This window comes from Brienomyrus brachyistius, chromosome 18 (assembly GCF_023856365.1).
Source record: "Brienomyrus brachyistius isolate T26 chromosome 18, BBRACH_0.4, whole genome shotgun sequence".
Lineage (NCBI taxonomy): Eukaryota > Metazoa > Chordata > Actinopteri > Osteoglossiformes > Mormyridae > Brienomyrus > Brienomyrus brachyistius.
Genome location: NC_064550.1, coordinates 8,508,878 through 8,525,935, shown reverse-complemented (window position 1 = coordinate 8,525,935; position 17,058 = coordinate 8,508,878). Strand labels below are relative to the sequence as shown.

Sequence of the window (17,058 nt, the reverse complement as noted above, 5' to 3'; positions counted from 1 at the left end):
GAGCAGGGTAGGACACAGACAATAAAAGACCTTCAGAGCAAGCAAACTCAAACTCGCCATTTGGGCAGTGGGTGTGTGTGTGTGTGTGTGTGTGTCACTGAGCTGGCTTTGTGAACAACAGAAAAGAGCATCTGGTGCGGGTCACTTGGAACAAGAACGGAACGCACCAATACATACAACACACCTGGAAAAAGGGGCAGTAAATCCACAGCAGTGGCCATGTGACTGCAGCCATTTGACTGGATGAAAGAGGAAACGGAGCAAACGCCAGTCATCGTCAGCGGCTGCCGTGCCCGACCCAGAACAGCATGCTTTACAATGGAAGGTGGCGGGGTTCAAACCGATGACATTCTGCTGAAAGGCACAGAGCTCTACACCAAGCAGCCATACCTGTGACCAAGGTCTATTACAACACCGTTTATGATAAAAATCTTGTACAGACATGCTGGCAACTCCTCAGACGGTCATTAACACATAATGCTCTTCACTTGCTTGCAAATGTTAAACACACATGACAAAACTACTCAGCTGCTGCACAATGATGCAAGACTCCACCCAAACTAATCAGACTTCCAGTAATAATGCTTACTCAGGTCACAAAATGCCTCATAGCAATGGCATGTAATGGCTTACATGAAGCATCAAGTTTGCATTACACACTTTTTGGGGAAAATAAAAACAAAGAGGGCAATGAATATCATCAAATAAATCGGGCTACAGCTGCACCTTAAATAATAAAAATAGAGACAAACTTGCTTCTTTCACCTCATTTAGTTTAACTACAGATACCCAGAAGCTAAAGACTTTATGTATTTCAATGTCATTCAAAACAAGCTTATGGTGCCAAGCACCTTCACTGAATGAAAAAAAAATTCAAAGGCATTTATTCTACTGGATATAGAGAGTAAAGAGCAGAATCGGGGCAGATGAAAGTGCTGGAAGCCCCAGGGGCGGCGGCGTATCTTCTTGGGCAGCTGAAAACAGGCAATCTTTGATGCCACATTTTGAACCAGAGACATATGCATATAATTGACAGGTGCTCATGGATGGGAGAAATGCGATTTGTAGAGATTTTCTAAAAGATGCAGAAGAGGGCTTGGCAAGGACTAGGCAGGGAGTGAGCAGGTTAGTCCAGAACCACCCCGAGACAAACAGATTTGAGACCAACTGTCCATCAAGATGAAAATTCCTTCAGCCCTTTCAAGCCTAAAAACATTTTTAAATCATAGTTCTTTTTATTTCAGGCAAGGCTGACTTTTACCGCATACTTTCTAACTCAATGTCTGGCTGCTGCAAATATTTTTCGACCTTGTCCCACAGCTGACCTCTCCCATCATGGGTAGGATGTGACAGCGAACACACTGCTTGCCTTCTCTTACTGACACAGCGAGTGAAAACGTACATCTGTGAAGAGCCACTCACCTCCCCGAAAGACAAACATTTAAAGAGCAGCTATTTCTATTGCATTATAGTTGTAAGATTGCGCAAGCGCACCAGTTTGAACAGCAGTACATTTCACTTACACCGTTTATTTGTTCGACACTCCTTCACTCATAAACAGCAGACTAGAGGTGATGTTAATTAGTAACACAGAAACAGTGGTCGATTGCGATTGGCAGGATGATCCTCAAGACATTACCAATCAAACGGATAAGGATCGTGAGGGCTACCACCCACCCAAACCCCCTCCTGTGGACAATATCTATAAACTTGGTTGCTCTCAATTTTCTTTGTAGAAGTACCGCTCATTGTAAAAAGGGTTGGAGATAAACGTTTTACAATGTAGTCATTTATAATATAAACTGAGTTGCTGTTTGTCCCATCATCCAAATATATTTTTCGTGAAATATTTATGTTTAAAAATGTTCCACTAATAAACAGGATATTCCTTCAGCTTCTTTTCACCTATTATCTAAAGATCCATTTTCTATTTCCCATGACTGACTTGATTTATGGACAATCATTAGATTCTACTTATATTACCAGCTAAGAAATAAGGACAAAACAAGGGATCACGGGCTACAAGAGAAACGAAACTGCAGGACGCTGTCGTTCATCACTTCCTGTCCCTCAGTTCTGGTGCAAAGACCCTACTTTTGTTTCAAAGCTGTAAAAAAAAAAACAAACACTGCCTTGATTTGTTTGGCAGCGCCTGGTGTGTTTAGGTGTGGGGGAGCAGACCTCCCTCACCTGTTTTTAAACTCTTCCATCCCCCCACCCCCACCCCCCGGCATTGCAATTGTAAAGTAGACTGACATCACCTTGGGCGCACCTGTCCAAATACATCTGTGCGAGAGCAGCGACGACAGGTCTGCACACGCCACCGGCAGAAACAAGGAAACAGGGGCAGGGCTATCAGATTAGCAAGCACGTCGCTAGCAGGAACCAGCAAATGCAAATGACTCTCTTCATAGGCCAGATCACAAATACAAATGGAAAAGGAAGCAGAAGCATTTCCTTTAAGGGTGGGGAAGCCTCACACATGACGCACATGGCCCCCCCAAGGGTCATCTGATCTCTCCACGACTGTTTAAAACAAGCAGCGTGCTAATAAATGACTAATCTCACACATTCCTTGTTCCTTGCAGTAGCGTTGGATTCATTTCAAGCACAGAGAAAAAGGTGAGCTGGATCCATTAGGGGGGGGGGGGGGGGGGGGAATATTTGTACGTGCAGCTTTAAACAAAAACTAGGATATAAAATTCATGAATATGTGGCAGCTCTGTGTGAGAGTTAGCAAGTTGCACAAAAATTCATTTACCTTTCTCCTATAAGGTGGAGGTTCATTTTGTTTTTATGAAATGTAACAAAGGAAATCAAAGAAAAAAAATCTAGACATTAATTAGGAGTTACGTCCAGAATTGCAAGTCATCGTTTATTCACATAGGCAGTCCAGTTGGCTCTTGCAATGAACATTGAATACCAAGTCGGTCTCGATATGAAGACATCAGCGCAACATAAAAACTCAAATTACATGCTGTCACTGGCCACACTGAGTGAGCTCATGCATTATTAATGCTTTTATGGAAAAGTTGAAATGATATAACTGCCATTACAAGAATGAACGTTATTTAACACTAACATACAGTGTTTCACATACCTTTTCAAAGTCATTACTTAGCTGACTGGTAAATGATCTCTGGTGGGTAAAAGATCCCTGGTGTATTTGATGAATTTTTCACAATTTCGATCCAGAAAAGAGTAACTATACCTACAGAATAAAAGAGCTCTCAGTTGGTATTACAACAAAAACAACAGATTATGCTACTCTAGCCTGATTAGCTTTAGCCAGTGTTACAGACAGTGGGTACAATTAAGTCCTAAATAGACCTACTTGCTGAAAAGTAAATATCCTAAAAAGACCTACATTGCTTATCTAATTTAAAGAAAATGGGACAATATCCTAAAAACCAAATTTTATGCACATGGATAACTGAACAGCAGCAATAAAATAACCACACAGGCTAACTGCCATGTAGATAGTGTGTTTTTGGCACGATGGTGCAGTCCTATCACGTCTAACAGAAGCATAGTTCAGCTCAGCAACAACACAATTGAAATATATTCATCAATGCTAGTGCTTCAGTTCAAGTGTGAAAAAATACATTCCAGGGCCGTTAAAGGTAATACGCAGCATATTCAACACGAGCCAAAAAAACTCAACACCATGTGTTTTGGCTTATGACAATAAAGGGTCCAAGCTGAGCCCACAACACTCTGCTCCCCAAGCAGGAAAATTAAAGTGGACTGAAAGCAAGCATTAGCAGCGTCAGCTTCATTCAGTGAACCTCCAAAGATGGACCAATGGCAAGCGATACCCAGCAGAAGCCTATCATCATCCTAACATCGCCATCACAAATTACCTAGTAGGAGGGCATTGCTATTGTTTATGTCCCTATACTATGATGCATCTATCCTCATTTTCAAACGAGATGTGATATGACGCAGTGTACAGTTCAATTTAGTATCTTCACTGATGTAGTTAACGTTTGATAGGATTTGCACTACAAAAGTTCAGAGAGAAAACCACCTGAAATAAACTAATCTCGGGTCCAGTCCATGGAATGTCTTGCTCTGTGAAAGTTTCCTGTAAGGGTAGGCAGAACCTTACTAACACAAACATATTCAGAATGGCCCCGCCATGAACAGACTTGCACAATTGCAATCTATCATGCTTTAGGAGTTTGTCAACAGGCTTACAGAACATTTCCCATGACTAACAATCTTGTGTGTGTGTGTGTGTGTGTGCTGCAATTTGAACTACCTTGAAAAAGAGTCTATGACATAATGCTGTATACACCGAAATTGGCATAGCTAGAGATCATTGCGTTACTCAAGGGAAGCTGTCAGATAAAATTCCGATAATTAAAATCACCAGGACACCAGCATTGTGGCAACAGGAAAGGGCAGAGTGAAGGAGAATTATGAGGTAGCTAGACAAGAAATGGGATTCTACAACTCAGTCAAGTTTTTATGAAGGTCCATACTGGAAAGCCTGGGCATCAAAATTTACTGCAGGCAATATTGCTAGCCATAAACAAAATAAATAAATAAAAACCCCCTTGCTTCCTGACAGAAAGCCCCTTGCATTACCATGTGTTGGGGGAGGGGAGGGGTTAAGGACATTCTCAGTCTACCCATCTGAACTGACCACAGATCACTCAGGAGATTTGTGGCGGATTTACTGCAAAACAAATGAAAGTTAAAGCGCTTAGTATTAAAACGTTCCTCAAGGCCGATAATGTGGCAGCATTTCAAACGGTGCATACGGTACATTTCTACTACCACAGAGAATGTTTATCTCAGCGTAAAAAAAATGCTATGACCATTAGAAAAGTCTGACTGCAATCACTCGTTATTTGTGTCATTAAGCATTTCATCAAGCACAGCTATACAGTATTTTGTGTCCTCATTCCTAGAGGCCTGCACTGCAGCTTCTGCTCACCCACACCTTTGATTGCATGACAACAATGCCAACGTCCGTCTTCATCGGTACAACTCAATCCCTATTATAGGTTCGTGGTGGCGCAGCAATCCCCCCCACCTCTTCCATTACCAATTTTTCTGTTTTTATTTAAATACTGTATCCCTATTGTAGTGACTCAGTGGGGAGAATCATAGCTTCACACCTCCAAGGTTGCGTTTCATTGCTGCCCCAGGCTCCATGCACGAGTGAGGTTTCCGAGGTGTGACTGCGCTACTGTGGGTTCGATCTGGGTCTCTCGTTTCTGGGTTCCTCCAACAATCGAAAAACATGAGGTCTAAGGCAATAAATTGGATGTCAGAGATTTCAAGAAGGCTACATTTTAAGTTCTACACACTATACATGCCTGTATATTGCAGTGCTTAGATGGCTTAGTGAATGCTACAGTTAACACGTTAATAGTTACAATTTCAATATTTCACTTGAAGTCTCAGATTGTAAAACCCCAGAATAGTTTAACGTCCAAATAACAAAAGCACATTTACGTTACCAGACAAACAGATGTACTATCAGTTTAGATAAAAGCCAAATAAATGATTACATACTACAATTTTTTTTTTTATATATATATATATATATATAACCTCAGTATTTACCCTGAACTACCATATATTAGCAGAAGTATTTCCTAAATGTAAGGAATATACAAAAAATAGGAACTTCTATTTTTAAATAGACTTAAATCTAACTGGTAAATAATGAGTAAATAAATACAATGATTACATGAGTAAGAAACAGAACTATTTCAGAAGATTAAATGTACCTCAGTTTTCATTAAATGACCTGAATAGCTAGCAAGTAGAACAGGCTGTGAGCAGTATCTGCTGATGATTATTATTGTTGTTGATGAATTTGAAGGAAAGCAGGTTTGACACTCCAGGATTTTTAAACATAGATTATAATTTTTTGTAAATTTGTATTTTCATGAACGAAAAAAAAAATCAGTCTATATTGGTGAAAACAGTGGATTTGATTGGTTGATACTTAGGAGTTAGACATGAATGTTCTTATTTACCAAAAGAACTTCATTTATACGTCTCCACAGCAAACACCAAACTCATGCCACCAAACTTTCTACTAGCTACAAATTTATTGGTTTTTTACTTATTGTAAAGCCAAAAATTCTTTCAAATCGTAATTGAAATCACTACAATGAATTCTCAGATGCTTACAATTATTCAATATATTTATACTCAAATTGCAGGCAGAACCATTAGTTATACATGTATTGCACTAGTTTTTAATCTGCTAATTAAAGGTTGAATGTTATTTTACATTCAACAAAATCAATTTACATGAAAGAAGTAGAAAACTAAAAAGGCAAGTGAAATATTACTACAGTTTAGTCTGGAACCAAGAATTTTTTTTTTATGAAATATAAAGTTCAGTGAAGTTCTCTATTTCAAGGTTTGGGAAAATACCAGGCCCAAACACATGACCTCACATGTTAAGAGAAAACACTGATATTCCAGTAAAAGGGAAGTAACCCAGAACAATTTCTCCTTGTTATTATCTACTGCAGATAAACATTTCTTAAGAAGTGGTTAAGGAGACTATGAAGAATGAGAAAACATCCCAATCTCAAATCTTGGACGGAAAAACAAAGTTAATGCTATAGTTGGGAGGAAAAAACATGGGGGAAAGGTTTGTCAATCAAGCACTACTTACGGTTATAGTTTGATATTGTAAGACTACAATGACTAATGTCTACAATAAGCCACTGAGAGTCATGTAATGCCTTTTTAACAGCTGTTACTGATGGGTTGAGTGTTGTAGTCTTAGTTAAAATTAAAAAAAATGGAAAAAATTAAGCCTTAAATCAATAAAACATTTTGTACCACACTTGTAATATGACATTCATCCATATAGCTACAAAAGTTCTCAGGTTAATACCTCTGCCTCCATTTATGCATTTACCAATTCAGAATAAGGCTGAACTTAATCCATATGTAAAAATATTTTAAAATCCTGTTTAAAAATACTTCTCCCACAGTGAAAATCCCAGTCTCATATTTCATTAGAAATATTACAATCAAATAAACTTCCCAAAGACTTTGCAATTTTAAGCACATATTTCTAAAACGGTTCTTAAATATCTGTTTCGTGAGCAAGAATTATAAGACCTTTGACATGTTGCATAATGCATGAACTAATTTAACAATGTATTTAAAATTATTACACATTACAGATTCAAGGTAAAGTTTAAGCCTTGGAGGCAAGTCAAGCTCAAACGGGGTTCTTAAGCATTTATATAAAACTTGAATTCTGTTTTATGAACACAAAGTATATGATTTGATTATGCCGACTTACAAAGGTAACTGAATGTGTCAAATTCAACTTTTCTTATGATCTAAAATGGATAATGGATAAAAGTATGGAGGAGCTCTGAAAGCTGTAAAAAAATATTTTAAAACAGCATCAAATCAAAGAAGATCTCTCCTTTGCTGGAAGAACATATTGCGACCTGTGATTTTAACAGCTGGGCAATTCTCACCTCCCCCCAAAAGGGTGCAGTTAACTCACTTGCATACTTGGCGCATAAGGCTGCAAGATTAAATTCAAATTCTAGCAAGGAAAAAACAGTTTGAATGTCAGTCACCATCACAGAGAAATACCCGCAGTATGCCACCTGATTAGGACAAAAAAAACTGGCTAGTCGAAAGGCTGGCTTCATTCCAAGATGGGAATTTTACGGTCTAATATTATGACTGGATAGAATTAAACTGATGGTGCACTATACTGATCAGCACTGATATTTACCCCATGGTACCCTATAATTCTTACCTGGCTTCTTCCTTTCTATAAACAGACACACATTTTTAATAAAGAAGTACATGATTTTAACTTAGAGCTAATGCATACCCGCCAATCAGCCCTCTCAGACTGTTAAGAAATGGTTGACCATCATACTGACAGCTGAAAGTAACCTACCGTTAGCGTTTCGATGCCTTCAATGATTCGTTGATTTCGGTTTACTAGAACATATGTAGTACCGGGTTATCCGTGACCAAAAAGCAGCAATAAAACGAGCCCAGGTCCGTGCATGTTAACCCGTTCCCCCACCCAACATAATGAGATTCACGGAGACCTCGGCCCTTATGCGTGGGACACCCCCAGATTACAAATGCAAATATGGGGAGACCGCTTTGTCAGTACTCTTTAATCCACCTAAATATTAAAGGACCGGTCGATTTATGTCAACGAATGCAGCAACCTACTGCTTAAAAAACGAGAAAAGTTACGTGCACACACATACTTAAAGCAAGATGAAAATACTTGACAAAAAGAAAAACAAAATATGCGACGGTTCAGTGAGTCTTCGGGGGATACATATTACGGACTGGTGCATTAAATACTGCTATAACCATTTCAGTGACGTATTTTATGGAAATAATATACGCACACATTACAATGCCCATCAAGCTATTATAAGCAATAAGGCGCCGGATCCGCCGTCTTCCATTTGATCTCTGCGGCTGGGTTGTTAATTATATTACCGCAATACAGTGTCGGCCCACCCGGCACATTGCATACGACATCTGTAAGTAACAAACACAGATTGATATGTCATCCAATTCTCCTCTTCGATGGGTATTATTCAATCTAAGTAAAACAATGGACATTATGCACAATTGGCGGAGGACATGCAAAAACCTATGCAAAACGCGTTTTTCAAAGCCTGACTAGTCAAGGGATTATTGCCTATTTAAAGCCTCACACGCCCGACAGACACCATGACACCAACAACACAGACTACTAATCAGCAGTTAATTTTCAGCCACCATTTAGACTACACCTTTTCAATAGGTGCATGTACTTTGCATACAAATAAATGATAAAAAATGACCTTTGAAGCACATTGGCGGGCTTCGTATTAGTCAGTCACGCAGGTGAACATCATTACCTAACGATATAATGAACATCGTAGGGGATTCTTTCTATATGGTCCCTACATCCTATTTTAAACGAACGCAGGTAAGGCTGCGCAAAACGCGCACAGACGACGTTTTAAAAGCAGACGTTAATAAATCAAAGCGACAACATGCTTACCTCAACGTAGTTCGCTAAAGCTGGAACGGCGATGCCCAAAATTAGGACAGATATCACTGAGAGGGAATGCATCGTTCAGAGCCGACCGACTGTTACGAAATGAAACGGTCAGTCCCCGCGAATTGTCGAAAAAAATAAAGCTCCGGGAGGAAAAAACGTATCAAGGATTTTTATACGGATAAGATAACTGCACGTGAACCTCGTTACTCTGCTTTAGGCTGAACTGAGGGACGCACTATTTACTCCTCGCCTCCTTCTCCTCCTCCTCCTTCTAATCTAAGCCTATTCGTTGCGCCGCTGATCGTCTCGTCAAAGCCTGACCGGAAGTTACGTCATATTGGTACCTCTCAAAAGTCACGCCCGAGGAGTACAATGGAAGCCACGCCCAACTTTGCGCATTAAGTGTAGGGCCTCGTTTAAGGACTGACCTTGGATCTGTTTCAGGTTTCGTGTGATATACTCTGCAGCTGCGTTATCTGGTTCTGATCTGTGCATTATAACGTAACTTACTTATGGAGTATAATGAAGCGTTTGAGCGTTTGATATTTTTCTTCGTATGCTTCATTGTCATTGCCTAATAATTTTTTAAACAACCTGTAAACACGGTTATATAAGAATTTTGGTCTTTATTGCTTTGTGGATTTGGGAAAAACTGGTAAGCTTTCAAATAATTTGTTTATGTTACGTCTAGATAAACACCACGAACAAAATGTCATTGCCATTCCACTTCTGAAGATTAAGATGTTTAATTCTCTTTCATCACAACCAAGTTTTGAGTTCTGTATTAAACAGCCCTCTCACAACTGTCTTTCAACTTAATTATTTTGCTGATTTTGTCCCCATAGCTTGAAAAAGCCTCTTGCATAACCACATTTTTTAATCATCTGGGAATTTTCCCCAGATGTTCATAAACTGAAGTCTGGGCTGCGCTGAGAGTAGTATACAAAATGCATTCTCATGCTTCCTGTTGCTCGTGCGAGGCTCATAGATTCTGTTGCAGCAGTCATTTACAGCAGAAATCTTTATTCCACATCTGTGTTTTAATGTGATTCACGTCCCAAGGAATTAATCTGAAGAGCAGTGCAACAAAGTTGACATTTTGCATAAAATTAAGAACTGGAACTTCAGGGATGAGGTTTAAAGAATGTAAAGGCGATCCACGTCCCAAGGAATTACTCTGCAGAACAGTGTAACGAAGTTGATATTTGACATAAAATTATGTACTGGAACCTTTGGGATGAGGTTTATGGAATTGCAGATCAGGAGGCAAAGAGTAAATAGTGCGTCCCTCAGTTCAGCCTAAATAATAAATAAATAGTAGTCTTAAAAATCTTGGGCATGCATGTTGATGAAATTAATAATGATCCCAGCAGACAGGACATGCTGTGGATGGAGCATTTTCCGCACCCACTCCTCACCGTAACAATAACTGGGAATTCACACATGAATGAGATCTCTTTTTAAAAGAACAAATACCGTTACTGCAAAATTGTAACTGGTTGTTTTCAATTAGGATTGATGACAAATCCTTACAGGTAGAATGTGTAACAGTACACCGGGGCTTTTGAAAAACTATCGAATGGCAGTGATCACTCAAAAAATATGGAAAAAATGGTAACTTGATAGGATGGTGAAGCAGGATTTCATAGTGGAAAATTGATGAAAAATGCAAAAAACCGGATCTGAAAAGAGAGACTGGGTAAAAATTCTACATCAAGTGGTATCCAAGAGGCAAAGAGAGAATCGCTTCAGCCTATTAGTGACTTAATAGTGAAAGTGACCTAGTAAAACTATAAAGCAGGGCTAGGCAACCATATCCAGAGTGGACCATCGTGTGTATGGATTTTCGCTGCAACTCCTTAATTAGATTACTAATTAGAGGATTTCCTGACACCTGGGTTTAAATAACTGGAAAAAGGTTATCCCAAAAGCTGGCTTACACACTAACCCTTTGAAGATAAGATGTCCTGCCCCTGGTATAAGGCATCATATATATATATATATATATATATATATATATATATATATATATATATATATATATATAAAATGTGTGTGTGTGCACTTTATTGTCCCCACAAGGAAATATAACTTGGACTTCCCAAAGCTGGACCTACCAGCCCAGCTGGACAAAGGACATCACGCCAATAAATAAATGAGACAGAATGTTATTGTTCTTAGGAAATAACATTCCAATGTGCTCCTTGAACGAAACATGTCGGATTGTGCACATCCACTAAGAAGAAGAATCACTAGCAAAAAAAGGCCAAGACTGATCAAGACGACTGTAAACTGCCCAGACGACATATAGACAAACGCATGTAGTTGGCAGTTGTAAGGCAGTGGGCAGGGACGGATGGGACTTCGTACATGGGAAACGTGGCTCCCAGTTGGGAATAGTCACGGCACCACGCTCTACGCCATTGTACCAGTCATACTCGCCCACAGGCTCACAGACGGAAATAGATGGCATTACAGATATAGCAGCAATCTTTTCAAAACGCTGTTCATTACTGTCATGGCTTGGAGGAAACAAGTGGATGTCAGCTGTGGAGTCTTCAGGACTCCCACTCACTATTTAATTGAATTCATGTCTTTCATGTCTCTTTCTTTGAGTTATTTCAGAGAAAACCAAGAAAGACAGAAACAATTTTGCTATTCCGATTCCAACTTCGGTGCTACGGGGGCTTAGCGGGTAGCACTACAGCCTAACGCCTCCCGGTTCGTGGGTTTGGATCACACTCCTCGTGTAGAGTTTGTGTGATATCCCTCTGTGGGGGTTTACTTCTGGGAATTCTCCCCAGCAGTCCGAAAAATGCAGCAAGGTAAACTGGTGTGCCTACGTTTCGCACGGTGTGTGAATGTCTGCCTTGCAATGGATGAGCATCCTACCCAGGGTGTCCCTTGCCTTGTGCTGCCTGAGACAAGGTGCAGACTTACTGTATTGGATCAGGAGTTATGGAAAATGGATGGATAATTTCTGTACTGGAACAAAGAAAGTTAATCAAAATGCTAGGAAATGTATGTTTTACCTTACCAGAAGTATTTTATAAAAAGTAATGTATAATGCATAAATTCATATCCAGAAATGGCAGATATAATTCAAAAGGAAACTTAATTGCTGCACTCTCAGTGGGGTGGTGTAGTTTGTCGATCTACAGAACAGCCATTAATAATTCAGTCCACATTTTTGATTGGAGGCCCATTTGGGGTAAAACGTCATATTGAGAGTGTTGTTATTGTGGAAGTTGAAGGTGTCTGCTGAGGAGAGAATTGGCAGCCTGTGATCATGAATTATTGACATCAATTAGATACAAAGTCCTTTTTGAAACGCAGGACTTTATGAAGAACAGAAATGCAGAATGAACTTGGCCCAGTGGCATGACGGGCTCTGCATTGCACCGCATTCAGGACGTGCCACAGAAACACATCCACAGAACAAACACCAGCAAAACCAGGGCTGACTCCAGAGCAACTTCTGGAATAATCTGCCCCACTACTCTACAATTAAGGAACATGTTAACGATATTCTTCCTTTAGCTGAATAGCTCTATGAAGCCGGATATTGCTTAGGTAAAGCAAACTATAAAAGGAGAAACCTGGTGGTATAATTTGCCTGCTGTATACACACTTGCATGGAATATGATTGACTGCTACAGAAGAATGCAAAGACACAAAAAGATGCAAAAGATATAACATTTAATTCAAAGTGTCTTTCAGATAAACACTTGCAAAGTACTTGCAGATAAAGTAAAACTTGACATCATCAATGGTGGACAAACTGTTGCTTTGTAATCTTGGCACCGTTTTTAGCTAATAGACTAATGAGGCCTGTTAGAACCAGAGAGAATGGTATTAATTAAAGCTTTGTGACACAATGGGGCCGAACGGGGTAGGATAGGAGAAGGCTCACAGAAAAACTTTTTAAAAGTCATTTAAAATTTATAGTACAGCAAGATCCTACTTACAAAATGTCAGAGAATAACTACGTAAAGATAGATTGGTCACTCATACAGAAAACAAATACTCCTTGTAGATCTGATGCAATTCAACTAAAAGTTTCCTTTATTTCATAATTACAGTGACTGAAAACTACTCAGACTTCTGATTCTGGATAAAAAAAATTCTCAGTATACTTTAAATTCAGTTAATAGGGTATTCTCTATCATAAGTGATGCATAAAACTATGCATAAACAGAACTGCAACAAACACATCTCTTTTGGCACACAGTTATATGTAGTATTGCCCCTGGAAGAATAATTGTGGGTTTATGCTGGTGTTTCCCAACTCGGTCTTCGGTGACCCGCAGACAGTCCATGTTTTTGCTCCCTCCCAGCTCCCTGCCAGACAGTCCACACTTTTAGGGAGCTGAAAGGAAGCAAAAACATGGACTGTCTGCGGGTTCAGGAGTACTGGGTTGAGAAACACTAGTCTATACATGACATTAAAAGAAGGTTTATCATCAGGTGTGGTAGGGTAAGGCTGTGGCATATTGCTGTTTGATAGCGATGACTCATAGCAAAACATATCCTGCTGTGAAGACACAATTGTGTTAGTCAGTCAACCTAGTATTTGCTGGCTAATTCTTGTCTGGGCTCTGTTCCTGGTCCTCTGGGCTATAAAATGTTCGTAAAACCCTAGAACTATATTTTTCTGTGGTCTGTTTTCCCCAGTAAAAAGCAACTACTTATTAAAAATTCTCTGTACTCTCTTTTTAACACTACAGATAGAGCTCAAAAGATTACACGCTACCATCATCTACATTACACAACGGACTGATGCAACTTCAGAGCTTGGTAAGAAAATGTCTTACAGGTCCTGTTACAAGAGGAAAAACTATTTTTGAAACAGTATAAAGGTATCCTCCCCGCTCAGAAAAACAGCATTACCCAGCATGCTTTCTAAGCCGGTCTATGCTGGTTTGGTACCGATGCTGGTTCACCAGCACCAAAACACAACAAATACTGGTTAACCAGGATGTTTTATGCTTTTCATGCTGTTAACCAGCTATGCAGGTCTGTGCTGGTTTTCCCAGCGTCAGCTTCAAGCCATGCTCCAGATAGGTAGGACTTGGGGCTTGGGTCACCCATATAGCAAGATGCCAGTCTCTCCTATCCCACTACACCATAAGAAATTAATTGCTGTTACCTTTATATTAGTTTATTGCCAACATTATCATCCATCTCACAAAGTTTTTTACACTATATTCCAGGTAATCAGTGAAGATGGTCACCTCTTCCAAATGGAGCTCCTCGTGAACAAACATCCAAAATAAGCCAGAAAAAAGAATCAAACAAATTCCAGATTTATTTCAAAATCGGTATGCACAAACATCAAACAGGCCGCACCAATGGGGTCAAGTGCCTTGTGAATAGTGGAGATAGCGAGAGCAATGTTTAACTGTGATAACAGGATTATATGCTGATTTTACTGTTGCACTGCACAGACCCAAAGAAATCTCAGAATTTAAGGTCAAATTCTATGAATAGGCTATTAAATGAGATTTAGCCATATCAAAAATAAAGTTACATTTTTTGACAGTTGATACATTTTTTATACATTTCCTAACAGGTTTTGCATTTATCTATTTAAATTTAAATTCATTAAATTTTCCCTAAATGTATAAATTTATTAGTATAACAAGCTGACAGATTTGGATATCACATGGGGTCTAATCCTTTAACTGACATTATTAAAAGATGATTTTCTGTAGCAATTCCTTTAATTCTCATTCATCTTGCTCTCTGTCTAAAAAAAAGCACATTTTGTTAATTCATTACACATTTCATTAGGCTTAGATCCGTTCCTTTTCAGACTGCATTCTTTCTCCATGGAGATATTCCTTTTCTTGAATGACTCAAGATAATGAGAATAGTGATATTTCACACATCACCGTGGGGAAATTGTCTCTTCGCCTAACCCATCCTGCCCTCCATGAGACACACTGACAGGTGCAAACAAGCCTTAGGGTTAGAATTCAGGGCTGGCTGCCATCCAGTGCCCATAATGTAAGTGGGGTTAAGGACTTTGCTCAGATGCTCAAATTTTTACAGGATTATCTCAACAAACATTTCTTCAGCCAAGCAAATTTAAGTAAATCTAAAAAACGAAGACGGTTTAAAAGTGAGGCATCGTTGGGGTCTGAGTTCGAGCCTGCGCCATGGCTCTGTGTGTGGGATTTGTGTGTTCTCCCTGTGCCGTTGTGGAGTTTCCTCTAGGTACTCTGGTTTCCCTCCAAAGTCCAAAAACATGCTGAGGTTAATAGGTGTTACCAAAAGTGAGTGTGTGCCCAGTGACGGGCTGGCCCCCCATCCTGGGTTGTTCCCTGCCGCGTGCCTGTAGCCTCCAGGATAGGCTCCGCACCCCCCCACGACCCAGAACAGGATAAATGGGTACAGAGAATGGATGATTCAAAAGCTTTTGTCAATTTTACAGCTGTACTATTATCAGGTTATACAATTGTATGCAGTATTATCAATTTATAACTAGAAAATGGGTCAATGTTTTGGGTTACACTTTTTAATAAGGAAGACTACATCAAATTATCATTTCAAGGGCAATTTCTTATTACTTTATGGTTCTTTACTGCATGGTTATAAAGATTTCACAGAAAATATATGATTACATTATAAAAAATATATATATAATTGCTCTGAACAGCCCAAGGGGAAGTACTTCCAGGGTCATTAGGTACCTGGACAGTGAAACAAACAGTCTATACATTTGTTTCCTTTACCAATTAGATGAAAAAACATTAAAATGAACACATCCAGTTAAATAAGGTTAGTCTATTCTCATTTATAATTATGTTCATAAAGATTTTAGATAATGACATCTTTTCTTTCATACTTAAAAAAAAAATAATGTAACCCACCCACTAATCTTAACACTTTTTATACCTTTAAATACTGTATGTGAAGGATTATTAAACCCCTCACTGAAAATACACTATTGTCTACATAACCGTATTACTGTGATACAACTGAAGATTGTGTTTTCTGGAGAAAAGAAACTGCATTATGATCTTTACTGTGTAGAACTATTTGCTTTTTTATTTAAATCTAACAGCCCTAACGTTATATAAATCAGTCCTCTGGGGGCTGAATTTAATTTTCATTAAATAAAATAAATGTCTTGAGTGGGTAATAAATATCTGGAAACATACAGTAAATTATGACTTGGTTTCTAATACTAAAGTGATGAGGTGTTGATGTACACAGACTTACTCAGCCAAAGTAAATGAATGTCATGCCAGCCGCTAATGGCTAATCACAAAATGGGACTCAAATCTTGTTTTGAAGTGAAGACATTCATTATAACTACACTGTTCACGGACATCTTGGTGAAAACCCAATTTCGCCATCAGTGAGTATGTCTCTGTCTTTTCATCTTCTCTGTTTTCTTTTTCTTCAAAGCCCGAAGTTATTTCTCCAAGTTCCTGATCCTTCATGCTTCAGACGGCATCGCATTTTGCATTTAGAGGATGATTTCATAATTAAGAAAAGTGTGGTCGTCTGCCCCAGCAGTGATGCTACCATTTTCAAAAGTCTTCATTCACACTAATTTCGTAAAAGGCTCCATTTAAAAGCCAATCAACATATTGCTGATTTTACACCATTTGAGCCATTGATTAATATCTTATACCACAAAACTGTGATTTGAGAACAGCAGTCTGAAATAAAAATGTATTATCACAGTTTGACAGCTGTTATTTTCTCAGTTTGGGTTCTGATCTGCAATGTCTGTATGAGAATCACCGCAGCCACGACAGAAACGAGAATTACGTGACATGGAAATTAGGCAACAAATAACGAGCTTATTGGGGACATATTTTCCCTTTTTTTTAGTGTTTTTGGGGCTTGACAGAATGAACACAACACAGAAAGATAGCATGAAAACAAAGCACCTGTTTTGGTGGGCAGGATAGAATGAAAAACACAACTGTGGGTGTCTAGAAGATAAAAAAGTAACACAGCATTTCAAACTGTCACCGGGAGTCTGGTTGGATTTATAGAATGTACTA

General features: G+C 39.0%; 1 protein-coding gene and 1 long non-coding RNA gene across 5 annotated transcripts in view; one reads left to right on the top strand and one right to left on the bottom strand.

Moving 5' to 3' along the window:
• LOC125713477 (amyloid beta precursor like protein 2-like) overlaps positions 1-9,339 on the bottom strand; it is a 42,318-nt gene extending 32,979 nt beyond the window's left edge. For 2 of the 4 annotated variants that reach the window (XM_048984647.1, XM_048984650.1), the window contains exon 1: positions 9,035-9,338. In XM_048984647.1, the coding sequence (XP_048840604.1) occupies positions 9,035-9,106 (72 nt within the window). In that variant the 5' untranslated portion in view covers positions 9,107-9,338. Of the gene's footprint in view, positions 1-9,034 lie in introns of all 4 variants that reach the window. The other 2 variants (XM_048984649.1, XM_048984648.1) reach the window with 2 other exon arrangements.
• A 101-nt stretch (positions 9,340-9,440) lies between these two features.
• On the top strand, positions 9,441-16,652 carry LOC125713480 (uncharacterized). Its single transcript, XR_007383605.1, has 3 exons — positions 9,441-9,689; positions 13,762-13,831; positions 16,451-16,652. It is a non-coding gene; the product is annotated as an uncharacterized LOC125713480 (long non-coding RNA).
• The last annotated feature ends 406 nt before the right edge of the window (positions 16,653-17,058 follow it).